General features: G+C 50.0%; 3 protein-coding genes across 4 annotated transcripts in view; 2 read left to right on the top strand and 1 right to left on the bottom strand.

Annotated features, from left to right (window-relative positions):
• The first annotated feature begins 210 nt into the window (after positions 1 to 210).
• Positions 211 to 9,973, top strand: nelfcd (negative elongation factor complex member C/D). Its single transcript, XM_056605265.1, has 15 exons — positions 211 to 470; positions 1,356 to 1,465; positions 1,549 to 1,658; positions 2,095 to 2,204; positions 2,730 to 2,837; positions 4,121 to 4,273; positions 4,734 to 4,864; positions 5,277 to 5,442; positions 5,964 to 6,098; positions 6,567 to 6,706; positions 7,604 to 7,718; positions 8,219 to 8,314; positions 8,839 to 8,979; positions 9,299 to 9,428; positions 9,630 to 9,973. The coding sequence occupies exons 1-15, from the start codon at positions 414 to 416 to the stop codon at positions 9,662 to 9,664; spliced, it is 1,737 nt and encodes a 578-aa protein (XP_056461240.1). The 5' UTR covers positions 211 to 413; the 3' UTR covers positions 9,665 to 9,973.
• A 962-nt stretch (positions 9,974 to 10,935) lies between these two features.
• On the bottom strand, positions 10,936 to 14,803 carry ctsz (cathepsin Z). The gene is made up of 6 exons (XM_056605266.1): positions 14,573 to 14,803; positions 13,758 to 13,921; positions 12,981 to 13,160; positions 12,432 to 12,582; positions 11,874 to 12,036; positions 10,936 to 11,151 (listed from the first exon to the last, which is right to left on the bottom strand). The coding sequence occupies exons 1-6, from the start codon at positions 14,689 to 14,691 to the stop codon at positions 11,026 to 11,028; spliced, it is 903 nt and encodes a 300-aa protein (XP_056461241.1). The 5' UTR covers positions 14,692 to 14,803; the 3' UTR covers positions 10,936 to 11,025.
• A 1,368-nt stretch (positions 14,804 to 16,171) lies between these two features.
• The window catches only part of LOC130401763 (monoacylglycerol lipase abhd6-A-like), a 6,800-nt gene continuing 6,441 nt past the window's right edge, over positions 16,172 to 16,530 (top strand). The window contains exon 1 of one of the 2 annotated variants that reach the window (XM_056605710.1): positions 16,172 to 16,530. This exon is cut by the window's right edge and continues 69 nt beyond it. The gene's annotated coding sequence lies outside the window, so the exon portion shown is untranslated. The other variant, XM_056605709.1, reaches the window with a different exon arrangement.

Genomic DNA, 16,530 nt, shown 5'->3' with positions numbered 1-16,530 from the left:
TAACTGGGTTAATCTACTTGTATATGGGTAAACCAGGTATGTTTAATGGTTAGTCCACATGAATATTAGTTAACCCATATGACTGGGTTAGTTCACATGTCTAGGGCTTAACCTGTTAGTGTCATTGGTTGACCCATATGACCCGGTTAGTCCACATGTAGCGATTAACCTGGTTTAATGGTTAGTCTCTAGGGTTAGAGGTATGATGCGCCAAATCTATCGGAGGTGGGCGTGGCCTCGAGTAGCGACTCAGTGCGCAAGCGCGAGCGCATCGCCATTTTCCTGTTGTTAGCTAAAGCCAAACTAATAAGCTAGCTGAGAGAAATCAGCCAACGTTTCTGTTGTTGAACACCAGACGTCCAGACTGATCGCACAGATAAAAGCCTGAGCTCGTCCACCTCTCTCCCGTCATCATGGACGAGGAGTACTACAGCGGAGGAGCCGGCGACTGGGAGGACGGGGGGAACCTGGTGAGATGAGATGTACCAGACATGTTTCCTTCAGTAGTAAACATGTTGTCCTGGTGCAGACGAGATGTTACCTTCACTCACGACTAGACATGTTGTATTGGTGAACAGAGGGGACTGTGAGACCTGTTGCATGCACGCTGGTCAATCAGAAGGACAGACAACATGTTGTCTTAGTAACGCAGCAGCTGGCTTTCATCTTCACACATCATCTGCACATGAGCGACAAGTGTAAAACGCTCCTCACCATGCAGAGCATCTGTCCTGTTATTGTGTTCTGACACACACGCACACACGCATCACAGTATGTTCTCTATTGTCAGATACATTAACCACTTCATACTATAAAACTATACTACATTACCTATGGAGGCTAAATACTATAGAGCTCATAATATTATACAAGCTACTGCAAAGTTATTCAAAACATACGTGATGTCACCATTAAGTCAGCAGGAGAGTGAATCACTGAGCGTTATTCATTGTTCTATATAATACCCTCAGATTTGCAATGATGAATGATTTTCTCAAAATTGATTGGTCTATGTTTGGTAAATAATTTGATTATAATAACACACAGCTTAGTTTGAGGTCATTCTGCATTATCCGGTTAATTGACATTTGCATGTTATTGTCTACTGTTTTCAAATAATGCAAATACTTGGTCAACCTGTCCAAGAATCCTGAATCCAAATGAGAATAACTGGTTTCCTTAGTACTGGTGTGTGTGTGTGTGTGTGTGTGTGTGTGTGTGTGTGTGTGTGTGTGTGTGTGTGTGTGTGTGTGTGTGTGTGTGTGTGTGTGTGTGTGTGTGTGTGTGTGTGTGTGTGTGTGTGTGTGTGTGTGCGTGAGTGTATAACATCAATGTCCTTTATCGTCACCCTGAAGGATGGCTACGTCGAAGGAGAAAATGACGGCAAAATCCAGGAAGACTGCCTGAAGAAGTTCTCCAGCAGGGATTACATCATGGAGCCGGCGGTCTTCAACACCCTGAAAACGTGTGTTCAGTCTCAATGACAGCGGTGTCCATTTTGAACAGAGGGGGCTTTTAATGTGTAGTAAAGCATGTTCTCTCTCACAGGTACTTCCAGGCTGGCGGTTCTCCGGAAAGCGTGATCTCGCTCCTGTCTGAGAACTACTGCGCCGTGGCCCAGACGGTCAACCTCCTGGCGGAGTGGCTGATACAGATGGGCACGTACTCTCAGCTAGGGTTGGGGGGTGGGGGTGTGGCTTCATTCATGGGGGTTCATTTATGTTGGGGGGGGGGGGGGGGGGGTGGTTGTGGCCTCAGTTGCGGGGGTTCAGTTGTGTGTGTGTGTGTGTGTGTGGAAGGGGGGGGGGGGGGGGGGGGTTGCTCGACTCGTGCACACACAAACAAAAGGTGGAAACATAGGTAACAAGTCTCACCTGAATTAAGCATTTACTCATCTCGGAGAAGTTCTCAACTGCTGATTTTGTATGCAGTTGTGTTTAAGTTTGAATGTCTTTTATCTCTTGAAAAATGACGAGTGTCCGGACCCCGGTGGCGACCTCATCGCTGGCTACGGGCATGCCTTCAACGTGACGTTCATCATACTTCATGCAAGCCATGTCTGACCCGGGGGTTTGCTTGGGTTCCACTTCTCAGGTGTAGAAGCCGGCCAGGTCCAGGAGCGCGTGGAGAACCACCTGAAGAGCCTCCTCATCAAGCACTTTGACCCCCAGAAGGCCGACTCCATCTTCACGGTGGAGGGAGAGGTGAGGCCTGGGGTTCACCTCCTTTGGGGGCCACTCGGCTCACTGCACGGCCCCACTGTTGACCCGGTGTTCCCCTTGGATCCCCATCGGGTCCTTTTACATTTATATTTACCTTTTAGGGCGTTTAGCAGACGTTTTTTAATTATCCAAAGCAACTTACACAATTACATTTGTCAGAAGAAAGAGAAACAACAATATACCACCGTCGGTAGCGTTAGGATGCTGATAGAACCAACAATCGCTAGGTTAACCCATCTCCTGTGTACAACACAGATAGCTAGGATAAGATGCTACATGATGCTAAGTGCTATTTTTTAAGTGCTAGGACGTACAACGTACAATAGGTTCTTTAGAGGGGTGTGGGGGGGGGGGGGGGGGGGAGGCTATGCAGAGTCTAGGTTATCTTCTGAAGGTTATATTTTAGACCAGATCCATGTTGTACATGGTATGATAAGATACAGATCAACCCCATGACTCTGATGGGGTTGATGGTGCTAATCCTGTTCCATCTCTTGCCTCTGTCAGACGCCGGCCTGGTTGGAGCAGATGATCGCCCACACCACCTGGAGGGACCTCTTCTACAAGCTGGCCGAGGCCCACCCCGACTGCCTGATGCTCAACTTCACCGTCAAGGTGCGTGGAGGCGCCCCCTGCTGGCAGGGCTGGCATCGGCACCTTCCTGGTTGGATATGTCATTTTAAGTAATGTCATGTAAATATTGAGCCCAGCAAACGAAAGGTCAAATCAACATAAAAAATGACATGGTTTGAAAGTGAGAAAGTAATATGTGGTAAATTATACAGCTGAAGTAATTGTTATAGTTGGAAACTAAAAATTCCAACCTCTCTTGGTTACTGGTGTTATCTGCTCTGACCACCGTCTCTCTGTTTTGTTAGGGTTTGATGTGTTTAACTAATTATGCCAAACCGAGTACAAATTTGTAAACGTAACAGTAAAATCTGAATGTAGTGAGTTAGTTTAACTAGAGCAGTCTTTCCCAAAGACTGGGTCGCGACCCACATGTGGGTCGCGGGAGATTTGAACTGGGTCGCCATATAAAGAAAATAAAATTTTCTTTATTTTTTAACACATTAGCATTTACAAAACTTTCAACAAGAAGCATGTTTTTGTTAGTACTGAATGTTTGTATTCTCAGTTGAAAGGCTAATGTACATTGTGAGAGGAAAAAACAATGAGATGTGCCAAAACAAGGAGATGTGAACTCCGCCAACATCCATTTATTTGGTCTCATTTAGGGCAGAGTATTTAATACGTGTATTATGTTTACAATAACGAGTGCATAAAACAAAGTTGTGATTTGTCTCTTCGAAATAGCTGGTTTAAGTTCAAATATAATGGGTTGCGGAATTGGCAGTAAAAACGTTCAGGGTTGGTCATTTGTGCACAAATTTGTTCTTCTCACGATTTTATAGATAAGGCATATTGTGAATTGGGTCGCGATGGTTTGTAATTTTAACAAAAATGTGTCCCCAGAAAATCAGTTTGGGGAACACTGAACTAGAGGACCTGCTGACAGTCATGCTTCCTTCTGCTGGGGGCGCTGGCCACGTTTAGGGATTTGAAAGTATATACACTGTGCGTGTGTGTGTTTGTGTTTATCTTTGGATTTGACATGTGTTTACACTGTTCAGTGGAAACGGCAGGGATTAGTATTTGACTTCCCTTTCCTCTGTTTGAGGCAGCTGGAGATTTTGTATTTATTCTTGTGTGTGTGTGTGTGTGTGTGTGTGTGTGTGTGTGTGTGTGTGTGTGTGTGTGTGTGTGTGTGTGTGTGTGTGTGTGTGTGTGTGTGTGTGTGTGTGTGTGTGTGTGTGTGTGTGATACATGCGTGTGTGTGATGGTAATATACATGTGCATTGTGTGTGTTAATGTGTGTGTTGTCAATGTGTGTGCAGCTGATCTCGGACGCGGGCTACCAGGGGGAGATCACCAGTGTGTCCACGGCCTGCCAGCAGCTGGAGGTCTTCTCCCGGGTCCTCAGAACCTCCCTGGCCACGCTGCTGGACGGAGGGGAGGAGAACCTGGAGAAGAACCTACCGGAGTTCGCTGTGAGAACCCCCCAACCCCCCCCCGCTGGGCCTAGTCCTACCCCGCCGGGCCTAGTCCTACCCCGCCGGGCCTAGTCCTACCCTGCTTTCTACTCTTAGCCCTCCTCTTAATTCTACCTTTCTTCCCTGCCTAGTTCTACTCTTAATCCTACTCTGTCTTACTCGTAGTCCTACTTGTAGTCCTACCCTTAGTCCTTCCCTTGCTCTTACTCTTAGCCCTACACTTAGTCCTATTCTAAGTCCCTACTCTACTTAGTCCTTCCCTGCTAAACCCTAATCTGCTCAGACTTTAATTTCTTTATCCTTCTTTAAGCCTGAGTAGGCTACAATGACGTTTTTCTGCATTTTAGCCTACTGATGAACACTGATGTTTGGTTTACCTGGTGAACGAACCCAGCCTGAGTTCCTCAGTGAATGAGTAATGTGTGTCTGTGTGTGTGTGTGTGTGTGTGTTGTGTAGAAGATGGTGTGTCACGGGGAGCACACCTACCTCTTCGCCCAGTCCATGATGTCCATCCTGTCCCAGGAGGAGCAGGGTGGCTCGGCCATGCGCAGGATAGGCCAGGAGGTGCAGAAGTCGGCCCATCAAAGGTATCCTCGTCTCTGTCTGCGTGCTGCGGATGCCCACGGCAGGATATCCTGTTGTGGCAGCAGCCTACACTAGTGGCACTACAGCGTACCGAGGGCGGCATTTGGCTCAGGAGGCAGAGCGGGGTTGGCTGCTAACCGGAAGGGTTGCTAGTTCGATCCCCGGCTCCTCCTAGCTGAGTGTCGAGGCGTCCCTGATCGAGGCACCTCACCCTGACTGCTCCCGACGAGCTGGCTGTCGCCCTGCGTGGCTGACACCGCCGTCCGTCTGTGAACGTGTGCGTGACCGGTCGAATGTCGGGCAATGTTGTAACGCTTTGAGTCGACACTGGTCCGAGGGGCACTCTTAGAAAGTCCATTTACCATTTAAATAGTTGTAACGGCGGTAACTGACGGTGCTGCTGTGTCTCCCCAGGGGCCACGACGCCAGCCAGATCACGCTGGCCCTGGGGACGGCGGCGGCCTACCCGCGGGCATGCCAGGCCCTGGGCGCCATGCTGTCCAAGGGGGCCCTGAACCCCGCCGACATCACCGTGCTCTTCAAGATGTTCAGCAGCATGGACCCGCCCCCCGTGGAGCTGGTGGGTGGAGGCGCGCCGCGGGACGCGCCTAGGGCACACTAAGGGCACACTTGGGGCACACTTAGGGCTCCCTTAAAGAGGGTTCCAAAGATTCAAGACTCACTTGTTCAGGGTTCACCTAGACTCTGCACCCCCCCCCCCCTTCTTACGCACTTATTGTACGTTGTACGTCCTAGCACTTAGCCTCGTTTAGTGTCTTATCCTGGCTATCTTTGTTATATACGGGGTATGGGTTAACTTAACGATTGTTAGTGCTTGCCACTTGGTTCTATGAACATCCTTACTGTACCGACAGAGATATATTGTTTGTGCTTCTGTTTCAAATGTACTTATTGAGGGTCGCTTTGGACAAAGGAGTCTGCTAAATCGCCCTTCATGTAAATGTTTCACTTCGAGGTGGCATCGTTGGATTCTGTCTGCTCGTTATCCGGAGGGCAGGATAAGGGAAGCGAGCTCTTGTGGTTGGCGGTCGCCCGTTCTGTAGGGAACCATGTTTGATTTCCTCTTCGCTGTGTCTGCAGATCAGAGTGCCCGCCTTCCTGGACCTCTTCATGCAGTCTCTGTTCAAGCCCGGCTCCAAGATCAACCAGGACCACAAACACAAATACATCCACATCCTGGCCTACGCCGCCAGCGTGGTGGAGACCTGGAAGAAGGTAAGAGGAACTAAAGAGGCCTCACTCTGTGGGGGTGGTGCGGGACTTATTATGCCCCGTCCACACGAATCCAAAACGAAACCGGTTATATTTGAAACCACCTCCGAGGGTGGTTTCAGAAGTTTACGGTTTCGGTCAGCTGATTCGCCGGCTTCGTGTGGACGGAAGGCCGAACCGCACAAGACCTATTGCGGTTTCGCCATGAAGTCGGCTTCGTGTGGACGGGGCCATAGGACTGCAGACCAACGTTTGATCTATTCAATACCCGACTGTGTATCAGTCTTGCTGTGATGTTTTCTGACTGAAGTCTTACTCGGATTCTGTCCTGACTGAAGTCTTACTGGGATTCTGTCCTGACTGAAGTCTTACTGTGATGTTTTCTGACTGAAGTCTTACTCGGATTCTGTCCTGACTGAAGTCTTACTGGGATTCTGTCCTGCCTGAAGTCTCACTGTGATGTTTCCCCAGAACAAGCGTGTGAACATCAACAAAGACGAGCTCAAGTCCACGTCCAAGGCCATCGAGACGGTCCACAACCTCTGCTGCAACGAGAACAAGGGAGCGACCGAGCTGGTGGCCGAGCTGGGAACGCTGTACCAGTGCATCAGGTCTGTCCCCGGACCAGTTCAATAGACCTCCAGTATGGTCCCGGTCCTCAGACCAGTTCATTAGACCTCCGGTATGGTCTCTGTACTGAGACCAGTTCAATAGACCTCCGGTAAGGTCCCGGTCCTCAGACCAGTTCAATAGACCTTCAGTATGGTCCCGGTCCTCAGACCAGTTCAATAGACCTCCGGTATGGTCTCTGTCCTCAGACCAGTTCAATAGACCTCCGGTATGGTCTCTGCACTGAGACCAGTTCAATAGACTGCAGTCGCTCAGGCGGTAGTGCGGTTTGGCCGGTTAACAGGAAGGTTGCTAGTTCAATCCCTGGCTCGAGGTGTCTTGAGTAAGACACCTCACCCTGACTGCTCCTGACCAGCTGGCTGTCGCCCTGCGTGGTTGAAACCGCCGTCGGTGTGTGGACGGGCGAGTGAATGGTTGTAAGTCGCTTTGGATATAAGCATCAGCAAAATCCCCTAAATGTAAATGTAGTATATCTCCAGTAGTGTCCCTCGCCTCAGACCACTTCAATAGACCTCCAGTAGGGCTGGGCGGTTAATCGAATTTTGATCGCGATTTCGATTTTAGCGTCAAACGATCACAAAAATAACAATCAAGTTTTTCAATTTTTTTTTTTTTTTTTTCATTATCAAAAATAATCGTTTCAATAATCGGGATTTCAATATTGACCAAAATAATCGCGACTATGAACTCTCCCATAATCGAGCAGCCCTAACCTCCAGTATGGTCTCTTGACCGGTTCCTATAAGCATCAACATGCAGACAGAATACAGAATGTGTTTCATGGCCGAGTCCACACAGTATATATAACTGTGGTGTCCCTGACCCCCAGCGTGGGACCGTGTGACCGGAGCCTCTTGACCAGCAGGGTGTCTCCTCAGGTTCCCCGTGGTGGCCATGGGGGTGCTGAAGTGGGTGGACTGGACGGTGTCGGAGCCCCGCTACTTCCAGCTCCAGACGGACCACACGCCGGTGCACCTGGCGCTGCTGGACGAGGTCAGTGGGGGGGGGGGGTCTTCACCTCCGCTCGGAGATACACATGGGCCTTCACCCGTTCACCACACCTCCTCTCTGGACCTTCACATGTTCACCACACCTCCTCTCTGGTCCTTCACACGTTCACCACACCTCCTCTCTGGACCTTCACCCGTTCACCTCACCTCCTCTCTGGACCTTCACCCGTTCACCACTCCTCCTCTCTGGACCTTCACATGTTCACCACTCCTCCTCTCTGGACCTTCACCCGTTCACCACGCCTCCTCTCTGGACCTTCACATGTTCACCACTCCTCCTCTCTGGACCTTCACCCGTTCACCACGCCTCCTCTCTGAGACATTCACCCGTTCACCACACCTCCTCGCTGAGACCTTCACACGTTCACCACGCCTCCTCTCTTAGACATTCACCCGTTCACCACACCTCCTCTCTGGACCTTCACACGTTCACCACGCCTCCTCTCTGAGACATTCACCCGTTCAGCCTCCTCTCCTCCCCAGATCTGCACCTGCCACCAGCTGCTGCACCCCCAGGTGCTCCAGCTGCTCGTCAAGCTCTTTGAGACGGAGCACTCCCAGCTAGACGTCATGGAGCAGGTGGGTGGACCCGTAGCAATGGACCCAGGGGTAGCCAGGTCTACACAGGTGGACCCATATGAACCCTGATGTAGCCAGGTGTACCAAGGGGTACCCAGGTGTAGCCAGGTGTATCCAGATGCTTACAGGTGTAGCCAGGTGTACCCAGGTGAACCAAGGTGTCCCCAGATGTACCCTGATTTAGCCAGGTGTATCCAGATGTATCCAGGTCTACCTAGGTGGACCCAGGTGTAGCCAGATGTTTACTGGTCAACCCAGGTTAACACAGGTGTACCCAGGTGTACCAAGATGATTACAGGTCACCACAGGTGTCTCCAGATGTCCCCAGATGTACCCTGGTGTAGCCAGGTGTACCTGGGGGTAGCCTGGTGTACCCAGGGGTAGTCAGATGTTTACAGGTCTACCCAGGTGTACCCAGATGTCCCCAGGTGTACCGTGATGTACCTGTCTCTGAGCTGGCTCATGATTGCCAACTACTCAGTCCTACGACCTTGTGACTGACGGTGAACCTCTGGCCTCTGCAGCTGGAGCTGAAGAAGACTCTTCTGGACCGCATGGTGCACCTGCTGAGCCGTGGCTACGTGCTGCCCGTGGTGGGCTACATCCGACGGTGTCTGGAGAAGCTCAACACGGACATCTCCCTCATCCGGTACTTCGTCACGGAGGTAGAGCGCCGCCTGGACGCGTGGTGTCTGTCACGCCGTTCAGTAATGAGGATGATTGTAACGCATGTATCTTTGATCTGATCTGCCCTTGATTTAAATGAACCCATTACACCGTAGCCCTTTGTAGTTGCGGTTCTCTGGATGGCTCATTAGTTAGCATTAAGGTCCACATGAGGGATCGCACTCGATAACAGACCTGTGTTGGGGCAGATGGGAGCTCTGCACTGGGCTAATAACCCGGGGGGAGAGCTGCGTCTCCAGAGAGGACTCGTTCCCCTCCCCAGCTCCGCCCCCTCCCTGACGCTGTCCCTGTGCTCAGGTTCTGGACGTGATCGCGCCGCCGTACACGGCGGACTTTGTGCAGCTGTTCCTGCCCATCCTGGAGAACGGCAGCATCGCCGGAACCATCCGCACGGAGGGGGAGTACGACCCCGTGGCCGAGTTCATCGGTACGACCGCCTGGAGCGCCCGTCTGTAGGGGCCCGCCTGGGGGCCACAGACAGGCCTTAATACCCCTGGGGCTACAAGGACTGATTTCAAAAGACTCACTTGTTCAGATTACATCTAGACTCTGCCTGAACCGGGACCGCAGTACATGAACCGCGCCCCTCCTTCCCCCTCATGTGACTCTTCCTCCTCTCTCTCTCCAGCTCACTGCAAGTCCAACTTCATCATGATCAACTGACGGCCGGCGGGGCTGATTGTCCCTCGGTGGAGCTCGTAGATGGAGTCCTTCCTGAGGCCGGAGCTCTGGGAGACGCGCGTCATCGGAGACGGAGTGGCGCAGTCCGCCGTCGCCGCCGGGGCCTTAGACCGGGGCGCAGGGGGTGCGGCCGGACGCTCCGACGCGAGGCACGCTAGAAGCTCTCGGAGGGCAGCTTCAAAATGTGCTTTTGGTTCGGTGCCATACATGTATATTTAATTTTTTTACATAAATGTCTCTACTAGTCGTTTTTCAAATAAAATAATTTAATGGACTTAACTTGTTGATCTTGCGTTATTCCCGGGGCCTTCGTTGATTAAGGAATAAGGGGCCTTTAAGCGGCCCTTATATTTAATTCCGGCCCTCAGGGCCTTTTGATCTTGGGATCAGAGGTCATTTAATACCGCCATCACCGAAGCCCTAAGGAACCACACGCTATGCATGAAGGCTTCACGACGTCTCACATGGATGGAGGCGTGTTGAAACCTTCTCCGGGGTCCAGAAGATTCACTAAACAAGACCACCAAGAGGGCAGCGGACCAGGGAGTGAGTACTACAACACCTGACGCGTTCTGGCCCAGTAATGGATATAGGCTGGGTGGTATGGCAGGCCAACGTGCTGCCTATTTTATCGTCTGTTCTTTTGGTTGACCTCACGGTCGGGAGTGAAACAAATGTTAAGCTCTTATCTTGATGTGTTGTTGGGCATCAATCGTTTTTAGCCAATTCTCTAAATCAGCATAATTAAAAAAAGGAACATGAATGCATTGTCGTTTGATTTGATACGACTAAGTTCTAATATTTAACTTTGATACAATTTTAAATGAAGCAAATGCAGCCACTTGATTTAATACTTTAATTTCCAAAAAGCCAATCTTAAATCGACTCGCATTGCAGGAAGAAAGGCAAATCACAGTGTAGTTCAATGGAACATGACAAACTCTTACAATTTGATCGGTTGTACACACTAGTGACAAAAGTACAGCAGGTCAACACACCTCATTCTGTTATTAACACTGCTTATCAGCCGCAGATGGTGATATGATCTTTGGTAGTCCCTAGCATCAGCTCAAAAGTGAATGAAGTTTAGGCTAGTAGTCTTCTAGTTCATCAACTACTTATGTACATCAGCATGTGCGGCAGTAAACATGTCGTTTCCACAGCATATCTGGCTAAAGGCGACAGAAAAGTAAAAAGTTGACATTTTCAAAAGCACTACAGTAAAAAATAAAATAAAAGCAATCATCATGATATTCCCTTTTTTTTTTTGCGCAATCTTATAACCACGACCCGGGTTGCCCAGAGAGTTTGTGACGGTGTTCACTGACGGAGGCGCTCCTCCTCTAGTGGCGGTTCTTGGGCAGGATTGGATCGCCGTACATGCAGTCTTCCTCCAGCGCCAGGTTGAACTTGCTTCCACTTCCTCCTTTGAAGGCGCTGGTGACGATCCTCAGCCAGCCCTGCTCGCCCTAGAGAGAGAGAGAGAGAGAGAGAGAGAGAGAGAGAGAGAGAGAGAGAGAGAGGGGGAGAGAGAGAGAGAGAGGGGGGGAGAGAGAGAGGGAGAGAGAGAGAGGGAGAGAGAGAGAGAGAGAGAGAGGGGGAGAGGGAGAGGGAGAGAGAGAGAGAGAGAGAGAGGGGGGGAGAGAGAGAGAGAGAGAGAGAGGGGGGAGAGAGCGAGAGAGAGAGAGGGGGGGAGAGAGCGAGAGAGAGAGAGAGAGAGAGAGAGAGAGAGAGAGAGAGAGAGAGAGAGAGAGAGAGGGAGAGAGAGAGAGAGAGAGAGGTCAGAGTCTTTCACGAGACACCTGACTCATCACTCACACCACGTGATGACGAATATACGAAATAAAAAAAGGGTTAAAGCTGGCTGGGTTGGTGGTAAACAGTCAAGCTGAGAGTTAAATGATCAGTTCGATTTGGTGTTTTTAGTTTTAGTGTCTCCTTCACTGACAAAGGCATGGCTCATACGTGCATGAGTCTAGATCTAGATGAGTCTAGGTCCACATGAGTCTAGGTCTCATGAGTCTAGGTCTAGATGAGTGCAGCCTGTAGGTCTACATGACTAGGTCTACATGAGTCTAGATCTAGATGAGTGTAGGTCTACATGACTAGGTCGACATGAGTCTAGGTCTAGACGAGTCTAGGTCTACACGGGTCCAGGTCTACACGGTGTACTGCTATGTGTGCCACCTACCCAGGGCTCTCCCCAGGAGTTGCGTACGATCCAGAACTCCACGCCGTTCTCCACGCCCCAGCCGGCCACCGACACGATGTGGTTGATGGAGGGCTCCTCCACGAACTGCGAGTAGATGCCGCCGGTGTAGGCGTCCAGCTCATCCGTGGCCATGATGCCACAGCTACAGGAGAGAGACATCAGGGTCACCACACAGCAGCAGCTCGTGAGGAGGGCCAGTCAGATAATTGCACTGCATTTATGGAGCGCGATTCTAACCAGTGAGCACTCAAAGCCCGTTACAATACATTCACCCATTCATGCACCCATTCACACACCGACGGCGGTATAAACCATCAAAGGCGACAGCCAGCTCGTCGGGAGCAGTCGGGGTGAGGCGTCTCGCTCAGGGACACCTCGACACTCAAGCTAGGAGGAGCCGGGGATCGAACTAGCAAACCTTCCGGTTACCAGCCAACCCCGCTCTGCCTCCTGAGTCATATGTCCGCACCTACGCTCCAGATCAGTGTTCGATATCAAACTCTCTCTTGATTGGCCCCCCGGCCGTACAACCCTCACCTGATTGGCCCTCCGGCGTACAACTCGGCCATCATCTTCTCGCGGCCGCTGACGGCGCCAAAGTCGCCCACCTTCCACAGGGTGTAGTTCTTGATGATGTTGCACTTCCCGAAGGTGGTGCACGTGCCGCACTGGTTGAAGGGTTTGCACTCTGTCAGGGGAGACACTAGTCACCACGTTGACCTTTACATTCAGAGCGACTCACAATAGGTACATTGGTCAAAAGAAAGAGAAACTACCATATATCACTGCCGGTGCAGTAAGGATGCTCATAGAAGCACTAACAATCACTAGGTTAACCCATTCCCTGTATACAACAAAGATAGCTAGGATAGGACCCAGCACAAAGCTAAGTACTATTCTTAAATGCAAAGACGTACAACATACAATAAGTGCGTAAGAAGGGGTTGTGGGGGTTTGGGGGGGGTGGCTATTCAGAGTCCAGGTGAACTCCTCACGCTTAGTAATGAACCCTCGTGATGGTGTTTGTGGGCGATGAACCGGGACTATATCTATATGGTCTATATCTACATATATCCACCCACTCACTCTGGTCCTTGGCCTGGTAGTTGTTGCAGGTCTCGTCTGGGATGCCGTTCGTGTTGGCGTACTCCCAGACCCCCGAGTGGTCCCCACCGTGGCAGGTCCCGGCCCCCCCGCAGTCCACCACGTTCTGAACGGACAGGTAGGCCGACGGCCACGCCCCCTTCCTCTTTATGTTTATACGGTCTGTCGGGAGGAAACAAAGAAACAACGCACACACACACACACGCACACACACACACACACACACACACACACACACACACACACACACAAAGCCATGATGACGCAGCAGATTGAGTAAACCAAAGACCAGCGCACAGTGGGAAAAAAAACACTGAAGCAACCACTTCAAATGTGGTTGTGTGGAGCACTAAGCATAAAGTACATGATGGGCCGGTAAAAGATTAAACAGAGAGGGGATCCTGCCTGGTAGGGAGGAGGAGGGTAGGGTGGTGGTAGGCCCTTGGGTAGCAGTAGTAGTATTAGGGTGTAGTAGTAGTGGTAGGGTAGTAGTGGTGGTAGTAGAAGTAGTGGTATGGTAGTAGACGTATTAGGGTAGTGTTAGTATTACGGTAGGTTAGGGTAGTAGTAGGATAGTAGGAGTAGTAGTAGTAGAGTTGGGTAGGGGAGGATAGTAGTAGTAGGGTGGTAATAGGGTAGTATAGTAGTAGTAGGATAACAGTAGGGTATGAGGCACTTGCTGCCATGGCGCTGGTGATAGTAGGTTAGGGTAGGGTAGTAGTAGGATAGTAGTAGTAGCAGCAGGGTATGAGGCCCTACCTGCCATGGCGCTGGTGCTGCCGTGGGCCCAGCAGGAGCCGCAGTACTGAGGAATGTGCTGATTCCGGGTTGTGCTCACAAAGTTGGTGCCGTTAACGTTTCTCCAGTCCCATGATGTGGGAAGGTCGGAGAGGTTCATCAGTTCGTGAGGACGAGGTGAGGTCCTGTGGTAGGATGAAGAATGCCGTTTATCGTCAGTGATAACTTACACTGCAGGGTATTAAACACAAACGGAGCCTGCTCATCTCGTTTATAACCGCTGATACAAGCGGTACCGAAACAGGATCGATTGCATCCAATAACGTTTAGAAAAAGCAGAAGAAGGAAGAAGGAGAAGGAGAAATAGGAAAGAGCGTTGAGTTCACTTCCCAATTCCGAAGGTTCCGAAATAGTTATATTAGAAACGATATTCTTAGTTAGTTATTTCTTTGTTTTGTATGACTATTCTTTGGAGGGGACGTCACATAAATTGCTTCCGCCAACCCCGGGTCGGGACCTCTAAATTTGAGCAGAGACGTTTCAGTAAAACGAGCTGATCGTCTGGGCCTGCTTTCATTTTAAAATAAATAAACCATTTGTTTCGTTTTTACAGAAAATTTATTTTTTTGTAATAATACTAATAGGACGACATGCGCAATGTCGAGCCGCTGTGTCACTCTGTGGGCTATTGTCGATAACAACATCATGAATAACCGCTATAAAATCGGAGCAAAATAATATAATACAATAACGGAGAAGATCACTCATTTACTGTGATGTAGAGTTGTTTTGCATTGGGTAACCTGAACACTGGGAGCAACAACAACAACGCTCACCTCAGTCCGAAGCCGTTCCCCCGGGGACGGGGCCGGTAGCAGGGCTGGTCCCCGTTGAAGAAGAGTCCCGCAGCCGCCCCAGACACCAGCACCACCAACACCCAGAGGGGGGTCGCCATCACACCGGAAAAGAGTGTCCTAACCTAACGGAGCTGTTAGGAGACGGGTTTAGTTGTTCGCTTCACGTCGGAGAATGGTCATGTGCTGCTGCCCTGGCCTGCCCTCCCTATCTATGTGCCCTCCTCTCGGTTTGAAAACGTGCAATCGGGATTCGGGACGTGCTGTCACCTGATCTTGACGTCACAGGAGTAATGGGTTTTAGGAGTCGGTCTCCTGCAATGTAGTGGACCGACTCCTAAAACCAATAACTACACTGTAGTAACTACAGGGCCTACTGCAGGCCTACTGGAGATATTAGTAGCCTATTACAGCGGATCTCAATTTTTAACCTTATTCTCTGAGTGATTGAGATCTGATCTCTCGTTTACAGCTCGGCCTCCTGCCGTTGTCTGGGTGTCTATAGGTCCTCAGTAGCGTACCGTACAAACTAACCTTCCAAATTAAAAGATTATTTTCTGCACACAAAATGAGGACATAATAGTGTTTACACTCTAGAATCATGCTAGACCCTGTGGATCGACCCTTGGGCCTAATATCGTGCATCTATCTCTTAAGTAATGCATCACATAGGGAACCCGATTTGTCCCCTCAAAGCACTATTCTACGGTGATGCCCCAGATAGCTCACTATATAGGACACAAGTGGACCAACGAAGTGGGTGTGGATTAGCATAATTTGGTTGCCAGCAATATTTTCTCCTTCTACTGCTCTACTCTCCTATCTCCTCTCCTCTCCTCTCCTATCTCCTCTCCTCTCCTATCCTTTCACCTCCTCTCCTCTCCTATCTCCCACTTATCTACTCCTGTCCTTCTGACATGTGTAATATTTGTGTGTTTTTGAACTATTTCCTAAAGTACCTTTGAGTGAACATTCAGATGTGGTTTCATGAGGTACTCTTATGGCTCTAGATGTAAAACAGCATGACAGGAATATGTGGACATTGCCCGTGACGGGTCACAACATCCTTGCGTTCGAAGCCACCTTTCATATAGGCTGGCTGGCTGATTGGCTGATTGACTGGCTAATTGACTGGCAAGCTGAATGAGTTGCTTACTGGCTGGTTGTTATTTTTTATAAAAATGACTCAGGCCGTAGGAATGTTTTGAAAATTGTCTGTGATTTCTGTGAAAAATAATTCATTAAATATCTTCATAATCCCAGACAATTGTTTTATATCCCAGTATAACCAATATCAAAATGTGGGGATACTGGGCAGCTCCCATTAGACCACTAACAGGATGTGGTGATACTGGGCAGCAGCCCCAGTAGACTAGTAGCAGGACCTGAAATACTGGGCAGCTCCCCGTAAACCAGTAGCAGAATATGGTGATACTGGGCGACCTCTTGTGGCGGCTGCACATCAAAGCGCGTAACAAGCGGGTCGCATTATTGTATTGAGTCGCATTCTGGAGCTTCGATCGACGATGGCCGACGGATAGCAGGTGCATATGGACGGATATCTCTATGTTAATCATTGAACATTAGGTAACACAGAGTGATTTCACAGAGGGTTACCTCTGACCTACATCACTGCGCCGCTTTTCAGTCGGTGGTTGAAAAAGCAACAGCAGCCCTTGAACTTCCTCTGTAGTTCAAACCTCTAAATGCCGGAGCCCACGGTTACTGGCTCACCTCACATCCCATTCTGCTAAACCGGCTGATTTCTCATCCTTACCGGCTGATCTCATCTCCCATCCTACCAACTCGTCTGATCTCCCATCCTTACCGACTGATCGCACCTTCTAGCCGGCTGATCTCACCTCCTTACCGGCCGATCTGACATCCTAACCAGCTGATCTCAACACCTAACCAGCTGATCTCACATCCTAACCAGTGGA

Source organism: Gadus chalcogrammus, chromosome 13 (genome assembly GCF_026213295.1).
Source record: "Gadus chalcogrammus isolate NIFS_2021 chromosome 13, NIFS_Gcha_1.0, whole genome shotgun sequence".
Taxonomy (NCBI): Eukaryota; Metazoa; Chordata; class Actinopteri; order Gadiformes; family Gadidae; genus Gadus; species Gadus chalcogrammus.
This window is presented reverse-complemented; position numbering and strand designations above follow the sequence as displayed.

Excerpts from the sequence above, each read along its gene's own strand:
- nelfcd (XM_056605265.1), top strand. The coding sequence starts at position 414 with ATGGACGAGGAGTACTACAGCGGAGGAGCCGGCGACTGGGAGGACGGG. Across the intron at positions 4,865-5,276 it reads CAGAAGTCGGCCCATCAAAG|GGGCCACGACGCCAGCCAGA; the intron begins GTATCCTCGTCT and ends GTGTCTCCCCAG. Across the intron at positions 5,443-5,963 it reads ACCCGCCCCCCGTGGAGCTG|ATCAGAGTGCCCGCCTTCCT; the intron begins GTGGGTGGAGGC and ends CTGTGTCTGCAG.
- ctsz (XM_056605266.1), bottom strand. The coding sequence starts at position 14,691 with ATGGCGACCCCCCTCTGGGTGTTGGTGGTGCTGGTGTCTGGGGCGGCT. Across the intron at positions 13,922-14,572 it reads GGGAACGGCTTCGGACTGAG|GACCTCACCTCGTCCTCACG; the intron begins GTGAGCGTTGTT and ends ATCCTACCACAG. Across the intron at positions 12,037-12,431 it reads TACGCCGGAGGGCCAATCAG|CTGTGGCATCATGGCCACGG; the intron begins GTGAGGGTTGTA and ends TCTCTCCTGTAG.